General features: G+C 42.0%; 1 protein-coding gene across 1 annotated transcript in view; it reads right to left on the reverse strand.

Annotated features, from left to right (window-relative positions):
• The window catches only part of ADAMTS2 (ADAM metallopeptidase with thrombospondin type 1 motif 2), a 190,439-nt gene that overhangs the window by 166,828 nt on the left and 9,722 nt on the right, over positions 1–13,889 (reverse strand). The window contains exon 2 of the mRNA XM_026063320.1: positions 12,869–13,230. Within this exon, the coding sequence (XP_025919105.1) occupies positions 12,869–13,230 (362 nt within the window). The remainder of the gene's footprint in view (positions 1–12,868; positions 13,231–13,889) is intronic.

Here is a 13,889-nt window from a genome sequence, read left to right on the forward strand (position 1 = left end):
TGTCCTGCTGCCTCCCTCTCTTAACAAACCATAATAGTCTGTAAGTCAGGAGAGGACACGTTACCAGAAGAGTGTGACAACATCTAATCGCATAAGCCCAGGTCCTCAGCTAATGCAAACTCACAGAGCTCCCAAAAATCCATGGAGATATGATGATGAATAATAGCAGAGATTTGGATCATTATAACTGAATAGCCCCTACTTCTAATTATCCCATCTAATGACAGATCGTTGGAATTTGGACCACCTGAACCTCCAAGAGGGGCAATGGGGAGTTGAAAGGAGATTGCATCAGAGAAAGTAAATTCCCATTTGGTTGGAAACGTGTTTGGGATCCAGGAGTTTCAATTAGCTCTTGCTGAATTATCACAAAAGTCTGTTGAGCAGATGTGCAGTTAAGAGTTCTTTTTGGATTTGGGAGGTTTGGTGTTTTTTTGACTTCTTCTCTTTGCAAGAGATGCTAGTTGTATTGAGGCCAGAGCTAATCTCAGGTAGGCACAGCAAGCTCTGTGTTTCAGAAATTTCAGTTCTACTCCTGGCAGCTTCTCTCCACATGACCCCCATCACACCACACCTCCAGCAGTGCAGAAGCAACCGGGACGGTCTCAGAAAGCAGCAAGGACTTTCTCCTTTCTGGCACCATCTTCACAGGCCAAAAGAGAGAGATGAGCTGGCAGAATGAGCCTGCAAATTCGAGGCAGCTGGAATTGCCTCATCCTCCTGGCACAGGTCAGCGGAGGGTTTCTCCTGAGCCTTCCCCCACCGTTAATGCATCACCTCTTCTGTGGTGGGGATGTGGTGTGAGGCAGAAGGGGAAGAAGCTTTAGTGGAGCTATTTCAATTTTAGAAGCACGCAGCTGTGTCCTGTGCTATCCAGCATACGCGATATAAACGGCAATGGGCAGAGCTGCGCTTGACCCTCTCGTCCTCGTCTCCCTCCCCACCACCACTGCAGCTGGGGACAGACAAGGTGAAAGACAAGGTTATGCCCTGGAATACGCCGTCGCCTGCCTCTAGCCCCAAATTCTTTGCCAAGCAGCCAGCCTGCACAAAGCCAAATGAAGCCAGGGAAACTAAACACACCAACTCCAACACCTTTGGATCAAACCCAAAGATCAGATACTTGGGACTTCCCAGGCCTTTACGCAAAATGATGCTGCACCACAACATAAAAATTGATACGGATCTACTTTTTCTGTGTGATTCTCTTTTTAGAGAAATATAAGGATACACTACATTTTCATAGGTGCAGCACTTTTACTGAATTTTAGATGTTTATGATTACTGTTGGCCTTAAATTGACTGCAGGGAGTTAACTGTGAAACAACTGTATTTTCATAGTAAATTCACCACCCTTTTCTACTGACAAGTTTCAAAGAATGCAAAACATCCTGTAAATTCCCCTTTCTCTCTTTGCCCGTCCATTACTTGTTCAGATTGAATTTCATATTTCTCTTCAAGAGTGGTAAGTCAGCCTTCGATTAATCACATTTTTACACTTACTGCTCATGTCAGCCTTAATATGCCATAACTCTGCCAACAAATTTAATATTGATGGATATCTCCAGCATTTATTTGGGGATTAAGTATTTTGCTTTACTGATGAATGCTGGATCTGCCATTTTCACACTGAAAACTAAAACTGTTAAGAAATTCTGATTTCAAGCTTTGTTATAAATCTGAAATCAATCCCAATTCACTCCTAAAACTTTTTCAACTCTAAGCACTTTATTGGTATTGAACTGAGGTGATGTAAAATTTGTGCTTCTGCTTTTTTTGTTTGTTTGTTGGCAGTAAGTAAAAGATTGTGACCTTTAGGTAGGTTCACAGTGTTCTATAGGGAGGTATTTTGTAAAGTTCCAAAGCCATATTTTTATCTAGCTACTACTTATTTTGTTTAAGTGTAAGAAAATTTTTAGATATTTTCAGCCTTGCAGGCTTGAAAATTGCCAGCTTCCAATATAGCTTCTGTCACGTGAGAGAGTGTTGGCACATGAAAGACTCTTGGCCCAGCTTAGCTGTCTTCATCATCAGGTAGTGATTTATTTCTCAAAGACTGTTTTTTAAATACATTCTGCTGTGCAGAACACTTTCCAAACAGCATCTCTCACATTCCTTCCACAGTTCCTCTGCTTGGGGGAAGAAAAAAGCCCAGCAATTTAAACAGTCTGAAGAATCAAGAAGTGTATTCTGCTGCAGATGAGTTGGATGAACCTGATTTACCCAAAAGCCATGATTTAAAACAAATAAAACCACCATTAAAACAGTTACCACAGCCTGTGCTGCCACCTACCCTTAGTCAGTTTTCAGCAGCTTTTGCAGGCTCTTTTCCCATTTCCAAACTATGGGCTCTGTCCTGCAAACAGGTCTCCCTTTCAACACATGTAACAGCCATGGACATTGGACCTTGCACCAGGCTTGGGAGCCTTACACTTGACCATGAGAGAAGAACATGCAAGATGCATCTACTTAGGACAAGTATCTTTTGCACATGGTAGGAAACATAAGCAAGTGGGGTCTTTGGAGTAAAATCTGTGTTTTCCCATCTTCCTCCCTCAAATTCTAGCATTTTTATTTTATTTTTCTTAAAACGTAAATGGGTTTTTACTACATTTTGCTCTTGAAATATTTTAATTTGCAAGAAAATAAGCCCCTTCTCTCCTGTCAGACTTGCCATCTAGGGTCTTATTTTGACTTTCTCCATCCTGCAATGAGTACAATACTCATTGCGCCATGCCAGATAGCACGGGACAAGTTGAAGAAGAAACTCCTCCTGTGGGCCAGATTTCCAAAAGGAGCCGAGCCTCTGGAGTCCCTCCCCTTTGGGGGCACAACGTGAAGGTGCCTTTGGCTCATGCGCACCCAGAGCTCCCCCAGACACGCTGGAAGCTGCCGATGCAGTGCAGCACCCCGGCAAGCACAGCGGCCGGAGGCACTCCCAGAAGGACTCAGCACCCGAGCCAAGCGTGCACGACAGCGGGCTAAGGGACCTACACTGGGGGCTCCCGGAAAAACATGCGATGCTGGATACAAGATTCAATCACCCCTGCCTTTCCAGGGACCATTTCTTATAAGTACTGCAAGTGACTGGGAAGTAAAGGAAGTCGGGAAGTGCTGCTGGCCAGGCTGCTAGTAGTGATGCAGCTTCTTCTCCTCCACACCTGTCAACCTTGTTATTCTTACAGAGGAAATAAATCAGAAAACACATTAATAAAGGTATAGGCCCTTAAAGACTCAGGGCCTATATCAAGATGCGGCACTGTGCCATCCTAAAACCTCAGAAAGGTGTTTTGCTTTTATGGCTTTTAGAGACCAGTTTAAATGTTGACCACAATCTAGATATTTCTTTCTAGTTTTTTTACTTCAAAGATGTTTTAGAAATAGTTCCCAAATGGTTTGGTTCACCTTCATTATACAGCAATAACAGCAGTCCCCTTTAGTTAATGTGGAGAAAAACAACCTAAATGTATTATATTAGCTTTATCTGCTTAAAGGTAGGAGTTCTTCTTATCCACAAGGATACCAATAATATTCGTTGACTCCTTCTCTTTACAGGATTAGTAGCTTTCATGCTTAATTTCAGTAGAAAATGTATTGCACTCTGTCCCCCGAGTCCCCCTGGTCTAAAGGTTAAATGCTGGAAAAAAGTGGTATGACCATGCAATGAAATTCAAACACAGCAGTGAAAAAGGTAAAGGGAGTAGCAATAGGAAGGAAGTTAAAGTGGCTGTATTTATAGCTCATCAGAACAAAAGAAAAGTGATAATATTGTACTTTGCAGGTGTAAAAAGTCAGAAAGTACCATTATCCCTGGAGAACTGTAACATCTGGATTCTCCACAGAGAGATGCATGAGTGAAGAATGAATTCTATTTATTTGTTTTGAAAATAAAGGTCACAAGTGCAGCCATAAAGAGGCAAAATATTAAACTTGACATAGACCAATATAAAGGGAATAACAAAGAATATAAACGTGAAGGGAACATATCGATAAATTATCACACACTCTTAGGAGACTAAGAACAAAGAGTAACAGCAAGTTGTACAAGTGGGACTTCAATTTTAGCATGGCAAAGTTCTGAAAAACAAACAAATTAGTGGGTAGAGGTGTACAACAGGCTAAAAAAGCAGAAAACCGTCATCCACAGAGCGGAATAGATTTGTCCAAAACTGCAGTTCCAACTTCAGATGTTCAAAGAAGACAAGTCAAGCTCCCCTAAAGGGACTCATTTCAACAAGGCTGAGTCTATCAGACGGCCACCAGCTCGGGCCCAGCTGGGCCCTTCTGCCTGCACAGGGATTCACCTCATTCCCTGGAGAACCAGTTCAAGCAGCTAAGCTGCCTRCAGCTTTTCACTGGTTTTGCCAAGTTCACGACCCGCTGGGTTAACCTACCGTGGGGTAAGAGCCACCGCAGTGCGGGAGCAGAGGAGGAAAGGGAGCTCACCAGGGAGCAGGTGGGGAACAGGATTACCCCCTTCACCAGACACAAGGTGCTAGAGAGGCTCATCTGTACTGTAAAATGGCATCTTCAAGACAACTTAGGTGTTTTTAAAGACTTCAAGGAACACAATTTACATTTCTCTATCTTCTTCTTGAGGGAAACACTTAAAAACACTTAAACAGAAAACATTTACTTAAAAGAAAAATATTAATGCTGAGATTCACACTTATGCCTCCACTAACTCCAGATTTGAGGAAAGCATCAAGATGCTTTGCAACTTGGGAATAACTCGAAAGATCTGTAGTGGGTATGGCGATGTAGTTATAAGGAAGCAATGGGCTCTTCAGCACTTGAAGAGGATACTCTTCTTTTCAGTGTTACTGCTAAATGGAATGGTGCTGAAAATAGCATGTGAAATGTAGGCCTTTCATTCTGCAGACTATTAAAACCAGGAACAAGACTCTGCAAACAAAGATGAATTTAAAACACAGGCAGATAAAGGGGCTGAAGAAACCAGATGTGATGTGTTAAAGAACTTACTGAAACTTTGGAAGAGCAAAAGCAATAAAGGGAAGAGGTGAACTGCAAAGCCAGCGTGCACATCAGAGCTATTAACGGGAAGCAACGGAATGAAATTTTGTACAACCCCCTACAAGAAATTGGAGATCTGCTCTCTGATTCTCCATTTTAATCAGAGTCAGTATGACAAGTGTTCTAGCTGAATGTGCAATTAAGTAATGGCACAACCTGCTTACAAAGCAACAGTCACCACTAATAAAAAGTACTCAGAAATTCTAAGTCAAATGAAATACTAGTGTGATCTGTAGAGAAAAGGTCCTGCTCCATGCAACAACTGGAATTCGTGTTGATCCAAACAAGTATTTTCCAACCTTCTATAGTAAAAGTTATATATATAATTAACTAAAAATGAGGGAGGCTCTTGCCATTTGCAGGAATTTGTACTGTTAAATTCTCAGAGCATACTGGAAAACCTTTCCACACCATGAGGAAGCACTGAGCTACTGTAAGCTAATAGCRTTATTCAAGGGACACACCTCTGGAAGCTGAAGGGGGACAGACTTCTCAAAATAGATGTTCTGCTTACCCTGGAAACTAATTATGACCTTATCAAAATTAGTTCCTATATTTGGATCTTACACAATGGAAAGCAGAAGGAACCATTAAACACGTTTTCTTGGATGTACATGGTCTAATACTCTGGTTGGAAAATTAGTTCTTGTGTGGTCAAAGAGTATAGTACAGCTGAGATACTGTAACAGTGAGGACAATACAACACAAGGACAAATAAGACATAAGGAAATACCTATCTTTTATCCAAAGGCTTACATCATACCACAAAGATACAAGTATTGATTGCCTGAGGATATTCTGTCCAGATGGTGTCCACCTGTATGATGTAGGAAATTACTTATTTGGTTTTCAGATARAAAGTAGGTGAGAAGATCCATGCACGGAAGATGCAAAGAGAAAAAACAGTACTTACTGATAGAAGAGTCTCTTTTAAGAACAGCACAAAGAGGATAATTTACTCCAGTTAGCGACTGAATCATAGTGTTTACGTTCTCTGTGTTTCAGGCTATAATTTTTAAAAGGAAAAGCCTCTGCAATTTAGAAAATGAAGGGGGCTGTCTAACTACTAGAGTTGGCCAGGGACATGACAGTAGAAACTGGGGAATGGATTATTAAGTACAGTCTCTACCCTGAAAAAATACATAGATATGCTGAACTTTAGGCATTCAAATAGCTCCACTGCATTCTGGCCAGCACTGCATGTCCTTTACATCATATGCATGGATGTGGATGTGCAGCCAGGCTCTGTTTCTGCTAACATTTCCCTACAGGGTTGGCTTAGATATGAGAGAGACCAGCTGAATTCAAAAAGACCATGTTTGTGAATGGAGATCTTCTCTAATCTTCTCCAGGGTAAGGGCTGCTGTTTTCTTAAACAGAACAGCTTTTCAGCTTTGTTGTATACTGTGCCACAGGAATTATTAACATTTCTCCTACCACTGTGTTACAATTCTACTCGTCTGAAAAGCAAAAAGCCTACTTTTTCTTTTGCTATCACATGAAAAACAGACAGAAACTTTGGTTTGGTTTGGTTTGGTTTTAACAGAAAAGCACTTCCAAATGAAGAGATTATATATGCCAAATGTTAATCCACTAAAAATGAATGCAACCTGATCATAATGGAAATGCTAATAGCTTAGAATACAAGCAGAATTACTGGAATTATTTGCAAGAAACATCTGTTTTAACYGTCAGGCACTGGACCTGACCAGACTTTGAAGACAATACTGTGCTACCTGAACTTCTGCTTTTTTGCTACATCACAAACCAGTGTATCCAAAAGCCAGATAAAACAGACACAAAACTAAATTGTAAATCCATATGAACGCAGCAGATGGATGTCTCAACGGAAAAATAACAGAGTTACATAAGCATGTTTGTCTTCTGGAGTATTCACTGTGAGCAGCTCCTTCATGGTCTTATCCAGGTAAATTATGAGATTTAGCTAAGGTGAGTTAGATTTAGCTTCAGCAGGCTGCAGCAGAAGTTTTGTGGCCAGTTTCAAGAAGACCTCTCTATCCGGAAGGCATTTAAGAATATATCCTTAAAACTCACTGGCTTCAAAGAGCTCAAGCACGTGCTCAAAGTTAAGCAGGATTATACTACAGGAATAGATTTCACCAGGTGTCTGAATGTCTTCAGGAATCCAGGGAACATGTGGGGGAGGGTTGGGGAAATATTCACACAGGAAGGAGAAAGGTGGGCATTTCACATAGGTAGTTTGAATCGTCAAGAAACGCCATTGACTGAATCTGGAACCTGGGCTCAAAAAATTTAGAATTTATATTAGATGCCTAAAATCAGATCGTATGAATACTCCCCTGTAAACTAAAGATTGCAGAAAATAAGAACATTCTATTAACTGATATAAAACAGTAAAGAAAATGCTAACAACTAATACAAATAATAAATAACAAAATCATGGGATATTTGGCAGACATGCACTTAAGATTAGAATCAAAGCACCAGCCAATTGCTGAAGATCCATGACTGCCTAGTAAAGTGAGTGTATGAACCCACCCAGATCAGCCCGGGACTACAGTTACTATGAGCATTAGGCAAGAGTCTGAAAAGCACTGCTGGCTTCCCAAGCATTTCTAGAAGAAATAGCATCTGGGCAAGCAGCCAGCCAACAGGCTTCTCTCAAATGGCTTGTGAGGGTTATTGCAGAATACAGTACAGTCTGAAACGCTGTACAGCCAGCCCTGCCTAGTTTATCACATAAGAAGAAACACTTATGTCAATTATACTAGTATGGTGGGTACGGTTGGGTACCCCAAGACAGAATGCATGAAACATAATGCTTATAGTTCCATAAGAAAACACTCAACCATAAATGTCCTCAATAGTTTACTTTCTATATCTCCATTCCTGATAATTTCCCACTTTAATGACAGTTTAGTGGATTCTTTGGACAGCTGATATTTTAATTAAAAACAGAGGAAGAGGATTATACTAATGAAGCAGAGCTCAAGACATCATATCATGTCATTGAAGCTGATGTTCCTCTATTTGTTTCAGTGGGGGCTAGGTCATACTGATTTTTTCAACTTGAAGCTGTTGTCCTCAGTCTTTAGGATCCTGACACGTAGTTTGATTCTGCACTGAGGCTTCGGATGTCTAATTTAATCATGTGTTTATTATCCATACCAGATGTGTTGTTCATATTGTGTTTCTCTCTACGTATCTGCTTGTGTTTAAGCACACGCTCTCCCCCATAGACTAGGAACGTTATGAAGAGGCTGGGCGAGAGTCTGTCTCCCAAGTTCCACAATCAACTATTACCATCTTGTCAACCTGAAGAAGGTATTTTTGGTACATCTGCCTCAAGCATTGTGCAAGTATTTATCAAATAAGAAATCCAGATACATAAAGAGTTCTTCTACAATGGCAGGCTCATCTGCTGGGGTGAAGGAAGGGAGTGCACTTCAGACGGGACGCGGTGACAGAGCACAGGCATGAAGAAAACCTCTGCACTAATTCTGGCCCTACTAAAGATAACTTCTGCCCTGCTCAGCTACTGCTCATTACAAAACTTCTCAAAAAGAAAGTTGTGGAGCAACATGCAGACATATGTAATGGCAAAACACCTTGAAGTCTAGGATGTTATAAGCAGGAATGAGTCTCTCACAGAGATGGGCCTGACAGAAGAGGACAAAGCCCCAGAAAGCAGTCTGTTTCACAGGTGTTGACAAACTTGCCCCCTTTCAGGCAGTAATCTGGAAGGATTGCCATAATCCTAATGCTTTGTTGTCTCATGCCATTTTGTCAGCCTCCGAGCCCTTCTCTTTCCCAGCTAACCCCTGAGCGGGACCAGCCAGCTCCCTCAGCCTCCAGCAGCGTCCAAAGGTAATGATCTGGCCACACACCAAGAATATAGTCAGAGTGCAATATCTTCCACGACCGTCTACAGGCCACAGAGAGCTGACCATGTTGGTTCTGCCTGCTCCCTGGAAAATTAGTCTGAATGCTATCAGGCCAGCCAAGATGATACCAAGCTGTCCAAACAGAGTTTTTATTTTAAGTGGGAAAGCTATCAAAAAATGTCTTTACATGGTAAAAATCACATCCATAGTTCAGAGAGCTGTTAAGAAAAGCTATTGATTAACTTTAACTTTCCCATGATCTCTAAAGACTCATTTCAGCTATGAAAACACATACTTGCATACTTCAGAAGTTCTCTTCATCTGTCTCTGACTCGATTTTTAGATCAATAAAACTAGTTTTGTTATTGATTTCTACCACAGAAAACTGGGAAGCCCCAACCTAACTCAGTCAGGACCAAAGAAAATTGATTATATGCATCCTATATATATGCATGTACTTTTTAATTTTTTAGAATGAGTGCAGATTAAAAACCTTCACCATTTATAGTAAAGTTCAAAAATCTGTTCACAGATCTACTATTTCCATATAAATCCATTCCAACACCTTTTCATTTTGGCCATACCAACAACACCAGACAGCCTCTTCTCAGGCAATAATTGGAAAATAAGACACATTTGGCAATAATGTGCAAACCAAAGGGGATGTTCAGAGGAAACAGTATCAGAAGTTGGCAAGGTGACAGATGCATTCACCGACTTAAACTAGATTCAGTCAACAAAAGTTTGCAACGTAAAGACCAACTATGAAACTTCAATTCAAATATATTATTTCAACCTTAACACATTATTTCAACCTTAATGTCTGTATGCAAAAGCTGGAAGCATAGACAGATGTCAAACCACCTTCAAAAGCAAGCATTTTGAAAATACTAGGCATTAAACGAAGCAAGTTTATAACAAATGCTAACAGTTGTCAGAGTGTTCCATAGTCCCTTTTCTCCAGGGTAACCTAGAAAAGGAGATGGAGACACTTGAGATATGTTAAGAACAGAGCGAGACCATTGGCCGTGGCACACGTATCATTAGGCAGCTGAAAGAAAATGTATGAGACAACTGAATTTCTCCATTGAAGTAAAGTAGGTGTGGAGAAAAAAACAGATATGCCTAAGTATTTGATAGCCTTCATGTCTTCATTCACATCTGAAATGCCAATAAACCTGGGAACAATATACAGCACAGTGGTCTCTAAGAAAGTCTTCTGAGCCATATGTTGCTTAAGAAACCCTCCAATACTCCTTTCAGACACAGGAAATAAAAATGTAAACTGAGAGACAGTGAAGTGCAGTGCTAATTTCAGTGTGTTAATTGCTCATTAGTGCTGTCCGTGGACTAGTGGAAGTTGGGGAACTGCTGTTATCTTTTCTTGGATTTTGTATAATTCTGTTGATAACTGATTTTAACTCTCCCCCCAAAAGAAAGAAACCAAGAAGGAGGGAAGAGGGAACATAGCACCCAAGGGAATGGAGTTCAATTTGTTGTTCCACAACAGATTTACTGCACAATCTCAGGGAAATCATTACAGCCAGAYGCTTAAAGGTATTGAGGTAATGCTTCCTGCAGTAAGGCTTCAATGACTTGGGCAAAAACAAACATGGTCTCTGTCCTTTAGCATTTACAATGTAGATACTCAATGAAATAAATAGTGAGACATTTCTAAATGTATTAGCAGAGGCAGAGAATTTGCAGTGCCATCAGAAAACCTTCACTGCATCCAGATTAGAATATGGTAGCTGTCAGGACTATACTCCTGCAGTAGACCAAATCTTCTCCTGCTTCTCCTGTTACTAACAGACGACAAAAACAAGAATGCTGGAGGCATTCTTGTAGGCACATAAGCTGCAGGTGCTGGTTCAAAACTAAAATTCATAATTGCCTATCCTAAAATAAAATATTGTGATATTTTATCATCCTAAGAAATTAATACAAGCCTTCCCACTGAGTTAACCAGAAATTCAAGTGGCCCTAACTCCATTTGCTTTCTATTTCTGCAGAGGCTCATCTGGTTATTATCTTTTTTCTTTTTTTTTGCAAATGAGTTTGACACTTAGGACTATTTACATGACTGAAATTCAGCAAATGTTCAGGAAAAGAGTGGTTTAAGTTACTAAAGACATGAAACAGCAGCTGACTGCATCGGGTGGCCAACCCTGAGCAAACCTATCAACCCTAGCAAAGGTTTGAGYGAGGCTACCACTGAACACAGTGCCGGCACTTTGATGATGCTCTTCAACGTGATTCTGTAGCAATCAGTCATTAYGGCTCAGTTAACAGCATTTTGTCTAAGTCATCTTAACTGACAAGACTAGAAAACTGGGCAGCATTCCTCAGGTAGCTTTCTCAATTTGAGTCATTTATGAGTGCCATTGGATGGAGGCCTGGCTTCATTCCTTTGCGTTTACGAAGGTACTTACAACTGTGAAAAGGACGGCRTTTTATAAACATTTTATCATTTACACATGCAACATGAGTCCTTGAACCTTCAGAGACTTCATCCATACTTTGGCTTAACTGCTGTTATATTTTATCATCATTCTCTTCTCCAAATATAAGGAGTCCACACTCTGGGTAACACCAGCTGGAAGAAGGAACAAGCTTCCCCATTGCCCATCACCTGCGCTGAAGAGAAGAGCCAGCACAAGGCAGGCAGCAGCCGTCACAGGCTTTTCCTCCACCTTGCAGCACAAATGCACAAGGAAGAAGAGCGTTGGCTCCACCCCACCTCTGCACTGCCCAGAGCAAAGGAATTTTGCCTTCTACAAAATGATCTGTGCTAGCTCTAGGGAGACCAAAGTACTCCTGCTTCCCCACGAGAGAGCCTGTGGGCTGACATTCTGCCTCCTGAATTGCTCTTTTTGCACAGTACCAGTATTCCTCTTGCCCTTGGACAGCTGTCCACGTCATATAATTACAACATTAAAACCTGCTTCTCAAAACAGGAATGCACACAGCTAGGAAAAACCACAGGAAAGGAAACAGTAAGGAGAAAAGTATTTGATTCCCTTCCATTCTCCAACAGCCAACATGTTATCTCCATACATGTTACCTTGGCACAGCAAGTCAACAACTTTCTATGACTAAATAAATAGGAATGCAACTGACTCATATCGGGGGGATTATGCAGAGAACAGAATGCATTAAAATTAAGTAATCTAAAAATTATGTACTCTAAAAGATAGAGCAAGAAAATTTTGGCTAGATCAGCTGTTCATTATCAAAAAAATTGCCCTTTCCTCAATACACAAATTGCTACGTAGTAATTACTGTTCAAATGATGGTATGATCATTTAGGATGTCTGGGACAGTTTTAATTTGACTACTGAACACGTGCTCCAGAATAGAAAGCTGCAGCAAGCTTTAAAACACACACAGCCATACAAAACACATCACAGGGAGCTGTTTTGTTCGTAAAACTCAAACTCTTTTGCTGCTTTCCATCAATCATTTGATTAAGCAATAAAACTCACTGAGTGAAAGATCCATGAAAACAGACTCTGAACAAACTGAATTTTCAAGGCAAAAACATATCCTACCTATCAAATTTGTTTACAGAGCAGTCCAGCCTATTTTTCAGGATTAACTCTTCTAAAATTTCCCTTCTCAGACTGGAAGTGAAATGAGGATAAGGATTCCAAGAACACAGCATTTAGTCCTGTGTTTCTGAAGTGTCAGATACCTCAAGTAACTTCACCACAAATCAACGTTAATCTTGGCTTGAACTGCTCTGTTACAGAGTAGCTAACACAGAGCATGCGCTCAAAACTTCTAGTGCCACTGTATGCAAAAAAGTGCCTGGTGCAGCACAGCTATTCCCACACAAGGGAACATGAGTTAATTTGCATTCACAGTTACCATATGAGGTGTGAGTTTATGACAGTCCACACATTTTATATTTAAATACTGTAGGAAATTAATGTAATTATCTTAGCTATAATAACAAAGTAACTTACCAGCCCATCGCAATTGCTGATAGCAACCGAAGCGTTTGGCAAATCAGTGATATCCCCAACATAGAGGCAATTCCCATAGAGAGGTTCAATGTGAGTCTCATCAGAGTCCTCCTGCCATTCGACTGTTGCTCCAGGGGCGACAAGCCTGGAGTTTGGCCGCAGCCTGAAGTGAAACTCTCTTCCAAAAACAGTGACATTGTAAAATATTTGCTCATTTGCCRCTTCACGTTGCAAGTCCTCTGCAGCTCTTCTGAAGCGTGCTTTTGGCGGTCCAGACACCAAGTGGGATAGGAACCTGCCCTCTGAATCGGTGCTGGTGGGGATGACAAGGCTGTACTCCTCTATATTCCTCAAAATAGGATCTGTACCGGGAGAAAGGAAGAGAGGAGAGAGATACTAGAACCAAGCATTTCCTGATGCTGTGGGATTTTTATTCCATTATTCATTAACACAGCAGACACTTATATAAGGCAGACGGACACCGCACTCTGCACAAGCACTTTGTTCATGGGCGCGAAGTGTGCRGAGTTCATTCAAACTGCCTCTTGCTCCCCAAAACACCAGACAGCAGCATGAGCCTGCCCACCCAGCGGAGACCCCGCACTCCTGCCCATGCAGCACAGTCCCACCACCCTTTGCCCACCCAGCAGGACCTCGCAGCCTGGTCCACCTGCCTGGGTCACCTCGGGGACAGCGGGGCTACGCGGGGGGACCAGCGACGATGCGAGGGTGCAACTGCTCGGAGGGGCAGGGGCTTGGTGCGCAGGTGAGAAGCCTGCAAGGGAAAGGCATTTCCCCAAAGCACTCCCGGACCGGGGGGGATGGATCGACTGGYGAAGGGGATGGGAAACCCGCGGGCATCGACCGGCAGCGGTGGCAGCAGGAGCCCCGGGAGTYTGGGACCGCGGTAATGGCCGGAGCCGGAGGCAGAGGAGCTGCCATGTGCCTCATCCCGCCCCGGGAAGTGCGGGAGCGAGCCCGGCCGGGGCCGGCGCCTCCGCGGGGCAGGCGGCGGGCGCGG

This window comes from Apteryx rowi, unplaced genomic scaffold (genome assembly GCF_003343035.1).
Source record: "Apteryx rowi isolate R43461 unplaced genomic scaffold, aptRow1 scaffold_2, whole genome shotgun sequence".
NCBI classification, from domain to species: domain Eukaryota; kingdom Metazoa; phylum Chordata; class Aves; order Apterygiformes; family Apterygidae; genus Apteryx; species Apteryx rowi.